Below are 19,027 nucleotides of genomic sequence, written 5' to 3'. Positions count from 1 at the left end.
CAGGATATTGAGATATAGTCAGGGCAGGAGGGTTTCCAGTTTGGTGGGCTCATCACTGCTTTTTGCAGATGATGTGGTCCTGTTGGCTTCATCGGCCTGTGACCTCCAACACTCAATGGATCAGTTCACAGATGAGTGTGATGCGGCTGGGATGAGGATCAGCACCTCTAAATCTGAGGCCATGACTATCAGCAGGAAACCAATGGCTTGCCTGCTCTGGGTAGGGAATATGGTCTTGCCCTATGTGAAGGTGTTCAGGTAGCTTGGGGTCTTGTTCATGAGTGAGGGGACAATGGAGTGTGAGATTGGCCAGAGAATCGGTGCTGCAGGGGCGGTGTTGCATTCGCTCTACCGTACTGTTGTGACAAAAAGGGAGCTTACTCAAAAGGCAAAGTTCTCAATCTACTGGTCAATCTTTGTTCCTCCTCTCACCTATGGTCATGAGGGTTTGGTCATGACTGAAAGAACTAGATCACGGGTACAAGCAGCTGAAATGGGCTTTCTTAGGAGGATGGCTGGTGTCTCCCTCAGAGACAGGGTGAAAAGCTTGGTCATCTGTGGGAAGCTCAGAGTAGAGCCATTGCTCCTTCAGGGTGGAAAGGAGCCAGCTGAGTTGGTTTGGGCATCTGGTAAGGATGCCTCTGGGCGCCTCCCTAGGGAGGTGTTCCAGGCATGTCCACCTGGGAGGAGACCCCGGGGAAGACCCAGGACTAGATGGAGAGATTATATCTCCACACTGGCCTGGGAACACCTCGGGATCCCACAGTCAGAGGTGGTCAATGTGGCCTGGGTAAGGGAAGTCTGGGGTCCCCTGTTGGAGCTGTTGGAGCTGTTGGAGCTGTTGTCCCTGCGACCCGATCTCGGATAAGCAGTTGAAGATTTGTGATGAGATGAGTGATTTGTAACCTGACAAAGTTTTGACTTCTTTCATGAGGAACACAATCAGAACAATAAATTTTGTGCCTTGCAGTAGCTAACCTAACTCACTAATCAATTAGCATGCTAACTGACTAGTGAGTTAGTTAACATGCTAACCACCACAAAAACGGCAGCTGCTGTTGTTCGCAACACTTGAATGTTTAAACCGTCATGGTGTCTGAATGAACAGTGAACAAAATTAGCACTTAGTGAAACATTTAGGTCTTATATTTAAGACTTTGAGGATATTGAGTAAAAAAGAAAAATGATCCACATTTAAACATATCATAAGAGCTACTTTCTAAATAAAGTTATATCTGGATCTCGTGTCCAGTAATTGCATGTTTGGAATGCTGTTTTGTTCGCGTCGTGTCTGGCAGACAGGGATTTTTCTTTTGCTTGTAAAACCTTTAAAATGTGAAGCATTCTGACACGTGTTCAGTCATGTCCGATCTGTGCGTTGGGAGGACGCGGAACAAACATCGACAGACACGAGTAAGAAAAACGAATGCAGAATGTCCAATCAATACTGATGGCCCAAACTCCTGCAGAATCAATAAATATTGGACAGTTTGGAATTATGGTTAAAATTTTAAACAAGTTAATTCCGGATAAGTTATTTAAATTAACGTCACCTCTGTTGTTTTACAAAGTGAAAATGTCAGGTATATGTTTTAGCTTTAAAGTAATGCACTAATTTGGGAGGTTTTAGTGTTTTACAGACACATATGCTGAAAGCATTATGGGAAAATTACCATCTACTGGCTATCCAGTAGAACACGTGGCAGGAGTACTAGGGCCATGAACACGTGGTGGGCAGGAGTAACAGTGCCATGAACATGTGGTGGGCAGGAGTAACAGGGCCATGGACACGTGGCAGGAGTACCAGGGCCATGAAAACGTGGTGGGCAGGAGTACTAGGGCCATGAACACGTGGTGGACAGGAGTAACAGTGCCATGAACATGTGGTGGGCAGGAGTAACAGGGCCATGAACACGTGGCAGGAGTACCAGGGCCATGAACACATGGTGGGCAGGAGTAACAGGGCCATGGACATGTGATAGGAGTACCAGGGCCATGAACACGTGGTGGGCAGGAGTGCCAGGGCCATGAACACGTGGTGGGCAGGAGTAACAGTGCCATGAACATGTGGTGGGCAGGAGTAACAGGGCCATAGACATGTGGCAGGAGTACCAGGGCCATGAAAACGTGGTGGGCAGGAGTAACAGGGCCATGGACATGTGGCAGGAGTACCAGGGCCATGAACACGTGGTGGGCAGGAGTAACAGGGCCATGAACATGTGGTGGGCAGGAGGAACAGGGCCATGAACATGTGGTGGGCAGGAGTAACAGGGCCATGAACACGTGGCAGAAGTACCAGGGCCATGAACACATGGTGGGCAGGAGTAACAGGGCCATGGACATGTGGCAGGAGTACCAGGGCCATGAACACGTGGTGGGCAGGAGTAACAGGGCCATGAACATGTGGTGGGCAGGAGGAACAGGGCCATGGACACGTGGCAGGAGTACCAGGGCCATGAAAACGTGGTGGGCAGGAGTACCAGGGCCATGAACATGTGGTGGGCAGGAGGAACAGGGCCATGGTCACATGGCAGGAGTACCAGGGCCATGAACATGTGGTGGGCAGGAGTAACAGGGCCATGAACACGTGCCAGGAGTACCAGGGCCATGAACACGTGGTGGGCATGAGTAACAGGGCCATGGTCACGTGGTAGGAGTACCAGGGCCATGAACACGTGGTGGGCAGGAGTAACAGGGCCATGGTGGCATGGCAGGAGTACCAGCTCTGGTCCATCTGCTGGGTCATGCCCAAGTAGAAAAGAACAGATACCACATTAAAAGCATGGGTGAAGTTTCTCTTGGTCAGTGAACTCACTCTGCATGGGCGCAGTCACATGGATATGGATGAGGAGGGACTATTCACTCAGCTCGTTGATTCCACTCTCAAAAAAGATTTCAAACTCACAGGTATCACAAAATTCATCCCAGAAAATGCAAAAGATGCTCATTTTCCACACTGAGCCCCTTGCTCACCCCTCTGTGCAGATCAATGCTGCATCCAAGGAAAAGAGAGATCATTTTGTCCCATGAAAAAGACAAAACAAAAAATCTTGACATGAATCAGTTTGTGTCAGAATGTGCCACAGCTAGCCGCAGACTCGCCACAGACTTGCCCTGGAAATAGTGTCTGGGTGCCATGTATAATAATGTCCACCCCCACCCCCCGGAGTGCAAAGGAACTGTTGATATGTATGTGGCACGCTTCATCGTGATAATAATTCTGAATTATTATCATCTGTAGTGAATGTGAACAGCAGCTATCAAATGGAAAGTTCTGTGCGCTACTGCGCACGTCGCCACAAATCTGAACAGGCTGTTAAATTCACAATAGACCTTACAGTACAGATACAGTGAGACAAATAAAGTATATGATCCACTGTCGATTTTGCAAGTTTCCCACCTATGAATGTAGAGGTCTGTAAGTTTTATCGTACGTACACTGAGACAGAATTAAAAAAAAAAAAATTCTGAAAAATGACATTGTTTGATTTTTAAATAATTAATCAGGTTAGCTCAGTTTGAACTTATTCATTTGATTCAATAACAAAAATGTTAATAATTTGGATCAAGGCAAAGAATTTAGATAGAGTCAATTACATCAACATAAAATAATCAGGTCATAGGAAGTTAAATAATTTAGATTTTGTGAAATGAAATAAATTACATTATGTGAAGTCAAATATATTAGATGTTATATCTGGACATCATTTTTTTTAGTTTAAGCAGGGTTATACTTTTTTCAGTGTACAAAGAATGTAGAGGTTTGTAAGTTTTATCGAAGGTACACTGAGACAGAATTAAAAAAAAAAATTACATTGTTTGATTTTAAATAATTAATTTGCATTTTATTGCATGAAATAAGTATTTGATCACCTACCAACCAGCAAGAATTCTGTCTCACACAGACCTGTTAATTTTTCTTTAAGAAGCCCTCTTATTCTGCACTCTTTACCTGTATTAATTGCACCTGTTTGAACTTGTTACCTGTATAAAAGACACCTGTTCACACACTCAATCAATCACACTCCAACCTGTCCACCATAGCCAAGACCAAAGAGCTGTCTAAGGACACCAGGGACAAAACTGTAGACCTGCACAAGGCTGGGATGGACTACAGGACAACAGGCAAGCAGCTTGGTAGAAGATAACAACTGTTATGATTATTTATTAGAGTGGAAGAAACACAAGATGACTGTCAGTCTCCCTCGGTCTGGGATTTCATGCAAGATCTCACTTTGTGGGGTAAGGATGAGTCTGAGAAAGCTCAGAACTACACAGGAGGACCTGGTCAATGACCTGAAGAGAGCTGGGACCACAGTCACAAAGATTACATTAGTAACACATGATACTGTCATGGTTTAAAATCCTGCAGGCCAGCAAGGTCCCCCTGCTCAAGCCAGCACATGTCCAGGCCCGTTTGAAGTTCACCAGTGACCATCTGGATGATCCAGAGGAGGCATGGGAGAAGGTCATGTGGTCAGATGAGACCAGAATAGAGCTTTTTGGAATCAACTCCACTTACCATGTTTAGAGGATGAGAACAACCCCAAGAAAACCATCCCAACCGTGAAGCATGGGGGTGGAAACATCATACTCTGGGGGTGCTCTTCTGCAAAGGGAACAGGACGACTGCACCGTATTGAAGGGAAGATGGATGGGGTCATGTATTGTGAGATTTTGGAAAACAGCCTCCTTCCCTCAGTAAGAGCATTGAAGATGGGTCATCGCTGGGTCTTCAGCATGACAATCACCCCAAACACACAGCCAGGGCAACTAAGGGGGGGCTCCGTAAGAAGCATTTCAAGGTCCTGGAGTGGCCTGGCATAACACCAAATACAAAAGGAACAAAGAACAGATCTTTGAAATTAATCAATGAACGGAATTGTCTCATCACAACAAAATAAATAATAATGCAGAATCCAAAGGAAATAATACCAAATCAATAAACTTAATTGCCCATACTGTAACGAGAGATTATATTAGTTTTATAAAGTCTTTTAAACTGACTAGAGTACTGCATAATTTAATATGTTCAGGACAGATGTTCCAAATGTTTATACCTTTTACAGAAACACAGTGACTTTTTATAGTAGTTTGAGTATTTAATTTATGAAATAATAATGTTTCTCTCAAATTTTACCTGGAGTCTTTCATTTTAAACAGATTTTGGACATGTTGAGGTAGAAGTTTGTTTTTTGCTTTATGTATGGTTTGTATTGTAATGTAATCAACTAAGTCCCTGAATTTCAGAATATTCAAACAAATAAATAGTGGGTTTGTTGGCTCACGGTAAGGTTTAATACTTATAATTCTTATGGCTTTCTTTTGCAATAAAAATATTGATTTAGTGTTTGTTTTATAAATGTTTCCCCAAACCTCAACAAAATATGTCATACGTACATGGAGCTATTAATGAATAATATCATGTGATTAGCGAATACTGAGAGAGGAAATCTTGGGCTTTATACAGGATTGCAATGGCTTTTGTCATTTTAGATTTAACATAATTTGTGTTTTGCATCTTAATTTATCATCAATGATAACTCCAAGAAATTTTGTTTCAGTTACAATTTCAATTTCAGCATCCTGTAAAAATTAATTTCTACTTAAATTCCTGGTCTTATTTCCAAATATAATACACTTTGTTTTACCAAGATGAAGTGATAATTTATTTAAATCAAACCATTGTTTAAATTTCTGCAATTACTTCTCCACCATGTCCAAAAGCTGTTCCAAATGATCCCCACTACAGAACACAGTTGTATCATCAGCAAATAAAATACAATTCAGGGACTTAGAAATCAAACATATATATATATATATATATATATATATATATATATATATATATATATATATATATATATATATATATATATATATATATATATATATATATATATATATATATATATATATATATAAACAGCAATGGACCAAGGATTGAACCTTGAGGCAAACCACATGTAATCTTCAAAAATTCTGAGTTTATCCCACCAATATGGACACACTGATACCAGTTTTGCAGATAGCTGCCTATCCAGTCATGAGTCAGTCCCCTGATACCATACTTCTGCAATTTACCCAATAGTAAGGTATGGTCTATGATCTCAAAAGCTTTCTGTAAATCAAAGAAAACTCCTACTGTGTACTGCTTATTCTCAATTGCATTTGTTATTTGTTCAACAAAGTCAATAAAAGCCAATGAGGTAATTTGATTCTGTCTGAATCCATACTGCTGTTCACTGAGTATATGATGTTTAGCTATAAAATCATTTAGCCTCTTTGTAAATACCATTTTTGAAAATTGTAGTAGCAGTGAGATTGGCCTGTAGTTTGAAAAGACATGTTTATCACCAGATTTGAACAGCAGAATCACTTTAGCTATTTTCATTTTCGAAGGAAATTTCCCAGTCATTAATGACAAATTACAAATACAAGTATAAGTTAATGGTTTAATGATACAGTCAACAATCTTCTTTATCAAAAACATGTCAAAATTATAAATGTCAGTTGACTTTTTACATTTTAATTTATGAACTATGTCAATTAGTTCTTTTTCATCTGTTTCTTTAATAAACATTGAAGAACTACAGGAAACAACTGACCTCTGGAACTGCAAACAAAGGTTTCTGTACCAAATATTAAGGTCTGCTTTTCTAGTGGATCAAATACTTATTTCATGTGATAAAATGGAAATTGATTATTTATAATCATACACTGTGATTTTCTGAATTTTTTAAAAATACGAAATAATAAATAATAAATAATAAAATAATTTTTTAAAAAAATCTCTCATCAGCTGTTAAAATTTTCACTGAAAACCAGCTTAATTTTTCGAACCGTGTCCACTTCGATGTGTCTCACAGGTTTAGAAACAATGTTGATCAAACAACGCGCCAGTCTCTCAGCAACTTCTCAGACAAAGGAATTCCGACGAGGGGCTGGACGACTCCTCCCACAAGGAGTGCTCACAGGCGAATGACGTCACCGACAGGCGTGGAAAAACTCACGCATGCGCACGAGGGTTCAAGCATGTCTGACGTAAAAACATATGAATGAAATCCATATAGTTTTTGAAAAAAATAAAAAGGACCATTACTTTATTGACAGCCCTCATATATTCTGTCTCTCATAGTTGAAATGTACCTACAATAAAAATTACAGACCTCAACATTCTTTATAGGTGGGAAAACTTGCAAAATCGACAGTGGATCAAATACTTATTTTCCCCACTGTATTTGTTCATTCCTTCCCATGGGCGACGTAAATAATGTGAACTGTTGTCTCCATCATAACACGGGCAGCTGCGCCTCTCCGTGGTGCGCAGTAACGCGTCATTTCACACATCAGGCTCGGAGCTGAACGGCTCTCACACTGTAATAAATGATCACCTTCTAACTCTGTAGGAGATATGACATTGGACCTGTTGTACCAGGCCGTGACAGCATTAATAAACGTGCATCTCACCTCCAACAACGGTCCAGGAGTGCTTCACAGTGCAGACATGGACGTGAAGCCTGGGACAACAGCCTGCAGTTAAAATCCTCTCACCCAAAAGAAAACAATTAATCCCATGTGATAATCCCACCATCACAGTGTCCAGAGTTGCGTCTTGCTCCTGAAGTGAGCAAACAAGAAAAAAGAAAGTTCCCTGGAAAGGCGCTCCATCTGAGGGACTGCATGGCCCAGTGCCAGCAAACTTTGAGCCAAGCTGTCCAGTGGCCCATGTAGTGTTATGCACACACACCCACACACACACACACACACACACACACACACACACACACACACACACACACACACACACACACACACACACACACACACACACACACACAGTGTTAAGTGCAGCCCCACGCATGTGTGCAAAGCGCACATGTGTCATGCACACACGTGTGCTGCGCACTCATGCACACGTCTGTGTTTGCTATCCAGACATTTGGAGATCAGGCAGTCTGCCGCACCTTTTATGGCTATCTGGCAGCAGTCTGTGTCGTCGACATGCACTCTGGATGTGATTTGACAGGTGTGGACGAGGCAGTCTGTCTGCATTCTGACACTGCTGGCCATGTCTCTTTTCCTCCTGACTGTGCCGGATTATGACAATATGTGCCGTGTTGGGCATGCTTCTGGCAAATTCTTGTTATGTGTGATGGGTGCTGAGGTTTTTTTTGTCCCACCCCCAATGAGAACAAATGCCCACCCAAGCTTGGCAACGCCTCTGGCACTGTTCCCTCACGGCAACAAAGTCATGGGTTTCTGGTCCTTTCTGTGTGGCATTTGTATGTTCTCCCCATGTTTGCGTGGGGTCCCTCTGGCTTCCTCCCACATCCAAAGACATGTAGGTTAGATGAACTAGTGACTTTGTGACTGTGTTTGTCTGTGGCCCTGCACTGGGCTGGTGGCCTGGCCAGGGTGAACCTCGCCTCGTGCCCTGTGACTGCTAAGACAGGCTCCGGCTCCCTGCTCCCCACACTGCCCTAAAATGCAGCAAGCAGGTATAGAAAATGAATGACTGAATAAACGGGTATGTGATCAATCACATCTCAATAAAATGCAATGAAAAAAAAATTAAAGTTGAATCATATAAAAAAAAGTGTATTCAAATTTGCTGTAACTAAATGTGTTCGTTTTTCTCAAATTGTCTTTATAATATGGTTGAAACCTTGAATGGTAAATATATTTTGAGGAAAAGTAGTAAATGTTCTTGAGTGTGAGAGCTGTCTAATTGTTCATTGTTGCTCCACATGTGGACTTTTCTAATATTAGACCATTGTTCTGCTTCCTGATGAGATAACTCTTATCCAGCTCCGCGCTAATTGAATTGAGCTGTTTGATGCTAAAGGTCGTCAGAGAAAGTCCAGGCCGGCAGGAAGGAAAGCAGGGTGGAGTGCGGCTGCAGAGAGCCTGCCTGCTTCTCTTTCACACTTCAGTGAAAGTTTTCAGATCCATGGATCTCCGTCTGCAGAAAGTGCCTGGATTTTTTTCTTCTTATTTTTTTAGTGTCTTTCAGAGGACCTCGGGTCTCCGTTTAATTGACGCAGCGGCTCCGTTTTGCAGTCAGATCTGCTCGGTGCTGGATGTTGCGCGGATGGAAACACGGAGCGTTTTACGCACGCGGCGCGCGGCCCTGAAGCTCTGGGTCCTTTAAACCTTACACACTCGTTATGTCAGCTGGTCCTGGACTGTCTTCTGAGTGCTTATTGCAGACTGAAGAGACAGATCTGACTCGGGCACCGCGATGCCGACGCGCCGTGACGTGTCTGATATTTGCTGTCCTGTGGAGCGCGCGGCAGGTAACGCACAGGACGCTGGCTGATCCGAAAATGTTTTTTATTGTCTGTTTAGTGGTCTACGTGTGCTCACTTGCAGGTCCAGACCACGGAGGCTGAGCACTGCTCCGTGAACGTCACAGGGATCAGCAGCAGCTCGAACTCCGCCGCGGTGACGTTACGCACGTACGGCCTGCCCTGTAACGTGACCGTGATTAACGAGAACACCGGCGCTGCTGCCCCGTGTGATCCGCACGGAGGCCTCGGTGAGGTGCTCGTCTGCAGTGTCGCGGATCTGGAGCCCGGAACTTTGTACCACTTAGCAGTGAAGTTCCAGAAGGATGAAGAGACGCTCAGCGTGTTGGTGCGCACAGGTGAGACCGTCCGTCTGTTCCCACGGGATCAGAGACTCCGGGATGACGAATAAGAAAACCAGAGAGTGCTTGTAACTTTGATAATCTCATGTTTGCCATCATTTCTGAGTCACTATCTTCCAGTGAGAAAAGCTGCACGCTGTGATTACAGTGTGTCCACAGAAACAGAAGGAGGATGAACTTCAATAATACAAGTATTACAGATTAAAGTGTTTTTGGAGACTCCTGGGCAATCTGTAAAAAACAAATCACTTCTCTGTCATTCCATGAATGAACAGATCGCCCAGCTGTGATGGATCAGATCCACTCAGATACAGCCCCAATCCATCCAAATCAGTCCAGTCTCTACAGAGACTGAGTGCTCAGCACCACGTCAGACCTGTTCTCGGTGGGAGTTAGACTTTTCCAGGGCTGCCCCTTGTCACCAATCCTGTTTGTGATGGGAAGCTTTGAAAGTATATTTGAGTTTTCAGATCATCTCATTTTGTGTGCACCTAAGGAAGACAACACCAAAAGGAGTCAAACAGTTAGCAACACAAACGGTATTATTACTATGAACATGATGAGAAGGATGGGAGCATGTTCACCAGCTAGCTACGACAGAGAGAGGCCAAGCAGACCATCACTGAGACATGAACAGCACTCTAAAACAGTGCAGCCTCGTTTAATTATGTCCACATGCTCCCTCTCTTTAACATAAAGAGCTCTTACAAGTTTTGGATGTTAAACTCATATTTACAACTCAACTAGTTGACTTGTAAAGTTTTTTTTTATAACAAACTCAACATTCTGACTACAGAATGGCTTGGAAGCGTCAATAACCATTCAAGAGATTGATTTAACTATTAAATGTATGCAGAGCAGCAAATCCCCTGGCCCAGAGGGATATACCACTGAATCTTTTTAAAAGACTTCACACACAAATCTCCCCCAGCCTTTGAATACTTATTACTCACTTATTACTGACTGTTTACCACTGAGCATGTCATTTAATTCTAAAAACAAATAAATAAATAAATTCCCCCTGAATGCACATCCTGTAGACCAGTCTCACTTCTAAATGTGGATGCAAAAATTTTCACAAAATTTTGAACTGTCTTGTTTGACATGGTAGCATTTCTCACTCACGGGCAGCCACCTGTTAGTCGTTCGCCTTTTTCAGCGCAGGACTTCTTGGATTATTTCGAGAAGAAAATAGAAGATATTAGATTGAGGACAGCAGCACGCTTTGGCCCAGCCATTAAAACCGGCTATGGAGGTGGGCGCCATTACTGAGGTGTTACCTAGATTTAGGGAATTTAATAGTATCTCACTAGGCATGCTGACAAACCTCGTGGCATCTACAAAAAGTACAACCTGCTTATTTGACCCTACACCAGCAAAACTGTTTAAGGACCAGACTCACCCCCTTGAGTCTGGTCTGCTTGAGGTTTCTTCCTCAGAGGGAGTTTTTCCTTACCACTGTTGCTGTGGGGGTTGGTAAGGTTAGACGTTACTTGAGTGAAGCACCTTAAGGCAACTCTGTTGTGATTTGGCGCTATATAAATAAAAATAAATTGAAATAAATAAATTAAATTGAAGGACCTGTGGTCCACACTTGGGCCGACTGTGCTGGAAATGATCAATCTCTCATTAACCTCTGGATCGGCTTGGAAATGTTTTAAATCTGCAGTGATTAAACCATTACTTAAGAAATCTAATCTTGACCCTAGTGTATTGAAAAATTAAAGGCCGATATCAAATCTATCATTTTGTTCTAAAATCCTGGAAAAGTGGTGTCACGGCAGCTTGTGGACTATCTCACTGAGAATAATCTTTTTGAACCACTGCAGTCTGCTTTTAAGAAATATCACTCCACTGAGACGGCTCTCACTAAAGTGGTGAATGATCTTCTGCAAGCAATGGACTCAGACACCACTATGGTTTTGGTGTTGTTAGATCTCAGTGCTGCGTTTGATACCGTGGATCATCATATTTTGCTTGACAGCTTGGAGAATCTTTTTGGGATTACTGGAAGTGCCCTTGCCTGGTTGACGTCATTGACCAGTCGTTCTCAATGTGTTTTGTGTAATAACACTACCTCTAACCTTAGTGACATGAGATTTAGGGTTCCACAGGGATCTGTTTTAGGCCCCTTGCTTTTCTCCCTGTATGTAGCACCCCTTGGGCATATACTGCAGAGTTTTGAGATTGCCTTTCATTGTTATACTGATGATACTCAATTGTACATGCCAATAACTGCAGGAAATCTCATCCCCATAAAATCCCTGGAGAACTGTCTTTTATCAGTGAGAAGTTGGATGTCTAGTAACTTCCTACTTTTAAACTCTGATAAGACTGAACTGATGGTTCTTGGTCCAGCAAGACATCAGCATCAAAGACTGCCCCTCCCTGAGCCTGGTTCTGCTGGAGGTTTCTTCCTGTTAAAAGGGAGTTTTTCCTTCCCACTGTAGCCAAGTGCTTGCTCACAGGGGGTCGTTTTGACCGTTGGGGTTTTACATAATTATTGTATGGCCTTGCCTTACAATATAAAGCACCTTGGGGCAACTGTTTGTTGTGATTTGGCGCTATATAAAAAAATTGATTGATTGATTGATTGAATTTGACCAGCTGATGCTCAGCCTGGGTTTGTGTGTCATACATCATACAGACAAAGTGAGGAACCTTGGGGTAATTTTTGATCCCATGCTGTCTTTTGACCTCCACATCAGGGATGTTACTAGGACTGCTTTTTTCCATCTGAGAAATATAGTGAGGATCCGCCCCATCCTGTCCATGGCTGATGCTGAGACCCTGATTCATGCTTTTGTTTCTTCTTGACTAGATTATTGTAATGTTCTATTTTCAGGGTTACCACAGTCCAGCATCAGGGGTCTTCAGCTGGTTCAGAACGCTGCTGCCAGACTTTTGACACGTAGCAGAAGGTCTGAACATATCACACCCATTTTGGCATTGTTACACTAGCTCCCTGTCTCTGTGAGAGCAGATTTTAAGGTTTTGTTATTGACTTATAAAGTTGTTCATGGACTGGCGCCGTCTTATCTGGCTGATCTGGTGGAACCCTATGTGCCAGCCCAGTCACAGGATGCGGGACGTCTCTGTGGTCTGAGGCTGAAGAAGAAGTCAGCGGGTCAAAGAGCTTTTTGTTATCATGCACCCGTTTTGTGGAGCGGTCTTCCTGTGACCGTGAGGCAGTTGGAGTCTGTGGACATTTTTAAGTCAAGACTTAAAATGTATTCTTATTGTCTTTCTTATGAATAGTTTTTATTTTTATCTGTTTTATTCTTTTATTTCTGTTTTTAATTTTGTATTGGAATTTTTTTTTTATTTTTATGTTGAACTGTTCTGTATGAGGTGCCTTGAGATGGCTTTTGTTGTGATTTGGCACTTTATAAGCTGATTAAATTGAAATTGAATTGAATTGAATTGAATTGAAGGAAGAAAATTCTCCCGCAAATCATTTCAGCTGATCACACAGGTTTCATTAATAATCAATTCTCCTTCTCCAATAGCAGACAGTTTGGAAACATTTCATGCCATTCTGCCTCACCTTGTGTTTTTGGTAGGGACCCTCTCTTTAGATGAAGAAAAGGCCTTCAACCACGTGAAGTGAGGCTTTCTTTTCCATACATGGAAAAAGTTGGGCTTTGGACCTAAAATTATATCATGCATTGAAATATTTTATTCACCTCTGACTGCAGCTGTACTCACTAATATGAGCGGAGCGTCGTGCAGCGGCGCAAAGCTCACTCATGGTACGGGGCATCCTAAACAGGAAGTGCCAATTTTCAAGTCCACAGTAAAACAGGAAATGTTCAAATGTCAAACACTTTCTGGATTGACAGACGAGATCCCATGGAATCTCGTGGGAACTCAGTGGCAAGCTCACGCTCAAACAGGAAGTGCCAATTTATCAGTCACAGTGAAACAGCAAATGTTCAGATGTCAAACACTTCCTGGCATGGGTGGAGCTAGAGCAGAGGCCGGGGTTTCACTGGACTCTCCTGAAATCTGATTGGACACAGATGATTGACATGTCACTGCACCACACGTCTGGTTGAAAGAGCTGCATTTTCAAATCAGTGAGTCACATTGACTGCTAGGTTCCTCCAATCCAGTAGTTTGTGCTGTGTACCACAAAAAGTTCCAATCCACCTTAGCAGAAGAAGAAAAATGTTTGCCTCAGATTCAGTTGTGGGCATACTTCTGATAATCCGATAACAGATAAATATCAAAGATAATGTTTTTATTATTGGATTATCTTATTAGATAACTTTAAAAAATATTATCGGACCAATTATCTTCCGATTAATTTTTGTCTGATAAATTTTAGACCGGTAAAGTAAACAAAGCTGAACAGCGACAAGCATTTTTAAAATTTAAAATCAGTTCAGCACCTACCTGTTAAAAGTTTTGTAACAGATGGACAGTTATACCCTCTGCTAACAGAAGAGAGCTGCTTCTATGAAAAGCATCTCTGTCCTCTGTAGACAAAGGAGAAATGGCCAAAAAAAAAAAAAAAATCATTTCCTTTAACACTCTACTGATATGCTCGCAATATCACCAAAGTCATCCAGAGGCATACATTTTTAACTTATGGTTCAAATTTTAACCAAACAAATTTTGGACAAGTTATTTAAAATTACTGTCATGTCTGAAGTTTTATAAAGTGAAAATATCAGATATATGTTTTAGTTTTAAAGTAATGTTGTTGTGTGGGCCGCCTGAAGAGGAGGTACTGCTGGCCCACCACCAGTGGGCGCCCTGCCTGAAGTGCGGGCTTCAGGCACGAGAGGGCGCTGCCGCTATGGACACAGCCGGGGGTGACAGCTGTCACTCATTATCTCTTGACAGCTGTCACCCATCTACTCAACATCATCTCACTCCATAAAGACCAGACGTCATCTCCACCTCGTTGCCGAGATATCGTACGTCGTTGGAGGTAATATCCTCAGCCATTTGTGTTGCAACATATCTGTATATTGTGAGTGTTTGCAGGAGTACCGGTCCCTTTTTCTGTGGAGGCTGAGTGAGTGCAGGACGGCACTCATTTCCCCTGAGGAATCACTGCGGTACTCTGCAACATATTGAGTGAGAGGTGGAGGTGGCATTCCCACCGTTGTTGTTACTGGGTGTACACACACGCACACTTGACAGTCTTTGTTCTCGCCAGCAGTACCAAATCCGACAGTCGGGGACGGTGATCACCTGGGAATTCGGGACTTGGCGGCTCCAGTATTTACCAGGTTCGGTGGCGGCGGAAATCGTGTGGTTCCGGCTCTTCTCAGGACAGACGTCTTCTATCCTCGAGCCTGCCCACACGTCACCTTTGTGGATTGACTGTAATCATATTCTGAGATTGTCTGTATGTTCGTTGTGCACCTTCACAACATTAAATTGTTAATTTTTGGCTCATCTATTGACCGTTCATTTGCGCCCCCTGTTGTGGGTCCGTGTCACTACACTTTCACAACAGGATATCTCGGCCAGCGTCATGGACTCCGAGGGGCGTCACCCGGCTGTTGAACGACCAATGGGAGAGCAGGGAGCGCAGGCGTCTGCAGGAGGCGTGATTGGTGAGCTGCAGCACATTCTCACCGCCTTTACGGCTCGGTTGGATCAAATGACCGAGCAAAACATCCTCCTGAACCGCAGGGTGGAGGCTCTCTCCACGCAGGTGGCGGCGAGCGCTCAGGGCGCTGCTGCAGCTCCTCCTCCTGCCGACCCTGTGCAGGATATGAACGTTCCAGCGGTGGTTCAAGCATACACTGGGTTTGTGGGGGAGTTCAGAACAGTGTTTGATCACCCTAACAGAGGAGAGACCGCTTCAACAATGCTGCTGTCAATGCGACAGGGGCGCCGGTGCGCAGCCGAATATGCAGTCGACTTCCGCATCGCGGCTGCGAGGTCCGGCTGGAATAACGTTGCGCTCCGCGCCACCTTCATAAATGGACTGTCATTGGTCCTGAAGGAGCATCTGGTAGCTAAGGAGGAACCGCGGGATTTAGATGGGCTTATCGATCTCGTTATACGGTTAGACAATTGGTTGGAGGAACGCCGTCGGGAGCGAGGCGAAAGACGTGGCCGGTTACGCGCCGCCCCTCTCCCTTCCGGGTTCGAAAAGGGGCTGCCCTCCCCACGCTCCACAGCCGCAGCGCTCCGTGGGGCAACAGCTCCCCCTGCTGACGTTGTTAGGGAAACGCACAGGGCCAAAATGAGGAGGCTGGTCCGTGGGGAGTGTTTTCTCTGCAGCTCAAAGGAGCACACACAGAAAAACTGCCCCAAACGGCCACAACAACACCCCCCCGATGAGACTGGGCTAAGGGGGGGTCAAAACATTCACGTGGGACACACACAGATTGCCACACGACTCCCAGTTACAATCCTGAGCGGGGATTTAACCCTTCAAGCCCCAGCACTGGTGGACACGGGGTCAGAAGGGAATTTGCTAGACAGCAGATGGGCAAGGGAGGTAGGGCTCCCTCTGGTGGCGCTTCCTTCGCCATTGCAGGTGTGGGCACTAGATGGCACCCTCCTCCCTTTAATCACACACAAGACACAACCAGTAACTCTGGTGGTGTCTGGAAACCATCGGGAGGAGATTGAGTTTTTTGTAACTCCTTCTACCTCCCGCGTGATTTTGGGCTTCCCATGGATGTTGAAGCACAATCCCCGGATTGATTGGCCGTCTGGGGTGGTGGTTCAGTGGAGCGAAACCTGCCATCGGGTGTGTTTAGGATCCTCGGTTCCTCCCGGTTTACAGGCTAAGGAGGAGGTCAAAGTCCCTCCCAATCTGACGGCAGTGCCGGTTGAGTACCACGATCTTGCTGACGTTTTCAGCAAGGATCTGGCACTCACCCTTCCCCCGCACCGTCCGTACAATTGTGCCATTGATTTGGTTCCAGGCACTGAGTTCCCGTCCAGCAGGCTGTACAACCTCTCACGACCTGAGCGCGAATCAATGGAGACCTACATCCGGGACTCATTAGCTGCCGGGTTGATCCGGAACTCCACCTCCCCGATGGGGGCAGGTTTCTTTTTTGTGGGCAAGAGAGATGGTGGGCTCCGTCCATGCATTGATTACAGGGGGCTGAATGAAATTACGGTTCGCAACCGATACCCGTTGCCATTGTTGGATTCCGTGTTCACCCCCCTGCATGGAGCCAAAATCTTTACTAAGCTGGATCTTAGAAATGCGTATCACCTGGTTCGGATCCGGAAGGGAGACGAATGGAAGATGGCATTTAACACCCCGTTAGGTCACTTTGAGTACCTGGTCATGCCGTTCGGCCTCACCAACGCCCCCGCGACGTTCCAAGCCTTGGTTAACGACGTCTTGCGGGACTTCCTGCACCGATTCGTCTTCGTATATCTGGACGATATTCTCATCTTTTCTCCGGATCCTGAGACCCATGTCCAGCATGTACGTCAGGTCCTGCAGCGGTTGTTAGAGAACCGACTGTTTGTGAAGGGCGAGAAGTGCGACTTTCACCGTACGTCTTTGTCCTTCCTGGGGTTTATCATCTCCTCTAACTCCGTCGCCCCTGATCCGGCCAAGGTTGTGGCGGTGAGAGATTGGCCCCAACCAACAAGCCGTAGGAAGCTGCAACAGTTCCTCGGCTTCGCTAATTTCTATAGGAGGTTCATTAAGGGCTACAGTCAGGTAGTTAGCCCCCTGACAGCCCTGACCTCTCCAAAAGTCCCCTTCACCTGGTCGGATCGGTGCGAAGCCGCGTTCAAGGAGTTGAAACGCCGGTTCTCTACTGCTCCAGTTTTGGTGCAGCCCGACCCTAGCCGCCAGTTCGTGGTTGAAGTGGACGCCTCTGACTCAGGGATAGGAGCCGTGCTATCCCAGAGCAGAGAGACCAATAAGGTTCTTCACCCGTGTGCCTACTTTTCACGCAGGTTGACCCCGGCTGAACGGAACTATGACGTCGGCAATCGAGAACTCCTTGCGGTGAAAGAGGCTCTTGAGGAGTGGAGACACCTGTTGGAGGGAGCGTCTGTGCCGTTCACGGTTTTCACTGACCATCGGAACCTGGAGTATATCAGGACCGCCAAGCGGCTGAACCCCAGGCAAGCCCGCTGGTCACTGTTCTTCGGGCGTTTTGACTTCCGGATCACCTATCGCCCCGGGACCAAGAACCAGAGGTCGGATCCAACGGAGCCCATCCTGCCTGAGTCCACTATCATGGACTCACCTGGGACGTGGAGAAGATCGTCCGGGAGGCCCTGGCACGGAGCCCGGACCCAGGAACAGGTCCGAAGAACCGCTTGTACGTCCCACCAGAGGCCAGAGCTGCAGTCTTGGACTTCTGTTACGGTTCCAAGCTCTCCTGTCATCCAGGGGTGCGAAGGACCGTGGCAGTTGTCCGGCAGCGCTTCTGGTGGGCGTCTATGGAGGCCGACGTCCGGGAATACATCCAGGCCTGCACCACCTGTGCCAGGGGCAAGGCAGACCATAAAAGGTCCCAAGGACTTCTCCAGCCGTTACCTGTGCCTCATCGCCCCTGGTCCCACATCGGCCTGGATTTCGTCACGGGCCTCCCGCCGTCCCAGGGCAACACCACCATCTTCACGATAGTGGACCGATTCTCCAAGGCGGCCCACTTCGTGGCCCTCCCGAAGCTCCCAACAGCCCAGGAGACAGCAGACCTCCTGGTCCACCACGTCGTCCGTCTGCATGGGATACCCACCGACATCGTCTCGGATCGTGGTCCCCAGTTCTCCTCACACGTCTGGAGGAGCTTCTGCTGGGAACTGGGGGCTACTGTGAGCCTCTCGTCTGGGTATCATCCGCAGACCAATGGACAGGCAGAACGGGCCAATCAGGAATTGGAGCAAGCTCTGCGCTGTGTAACGTCCGCACACCCGACGGCCTGGAGTAAACATCTGGCCTGGATCGAGTATGCGCATAACAGCCAGGTGTCCTCTGCCACCGGCCTCTCCCCATTTGAGGTGTGTTTGGGGTATCAGCCCCCGTTGTTTCCCGTGGTGGAGGGAGAGGTCGGTGTGCTCTCAGTCCAGGCCCACCTGCGGAAGTGCCGTTGGATGTGGCGCTCCACCCGTTCTGCCTTGTTGAAGGCCCGGATGAGGGCGAAGACCCATGCAGACCGCCGGCGATCCCCGGCCCCTGCTTACTAACCCGGGCAGGAGGTGTGGCTTTCCACAAAGGACATCCCCCTCCAGGTGGACTCCCCGAAACTTCAGGACAGATATATTGGACCATTCAAGATCCTCAAAGTCCTCAGTCCTGCCGCAGTGAAGCTCCAACTCCCGGCTTCACTGCGGATCCATCCGGTTTTTCACGTGTCACGAATCAAACCTCACCACAGCTCACCCCTCTGTGCTCCCGGACCGGCGCCGCCTCCTGCTGGG

The 19,027-nt window shown here is 45.8% G+C and overlaps 1 protein-coding gene across 1 annotated transcript in view; it reads left to right on the top strand.

The window, feature by feature from the left end:
- LOC117505893 (mucin-5AC-like) overlaps window positions 1-19,027 on the top strand; it is a 131,897-nt gene that overhangs the window by 39,836 nt on the left and 73,034 nt on the right. The window contains exon 4 of the mRNA XM_034165429.1: window positions 9,376-9,649. Within this exon, the coding sequence (XP_034021320.1) occupies window positions 9,376-9,649 (274 nt within the window). The remainder of the gene's footprint in view (window positions 1-9,375; window positions 9,650-19,027) is intronic.

Source organism: Thalassophryne amazonica, unplaced genomic scaffold (genome assembly GCF_902500255.1).
Source record: "Thalassophryne amazonica unplaced genomic scaffold, fThaAma1.1, whole genome shotgun sequence".
NCBI lineage: Eukaryota > Metazoa > Chordata > Actinopteri > Batrachoidiformes > Batrachoididae > Thalassophryne > Thalassophryne amazonica.
This window is presented reverse-complemented; position numbering and strand designations above follow the sequence as displayed.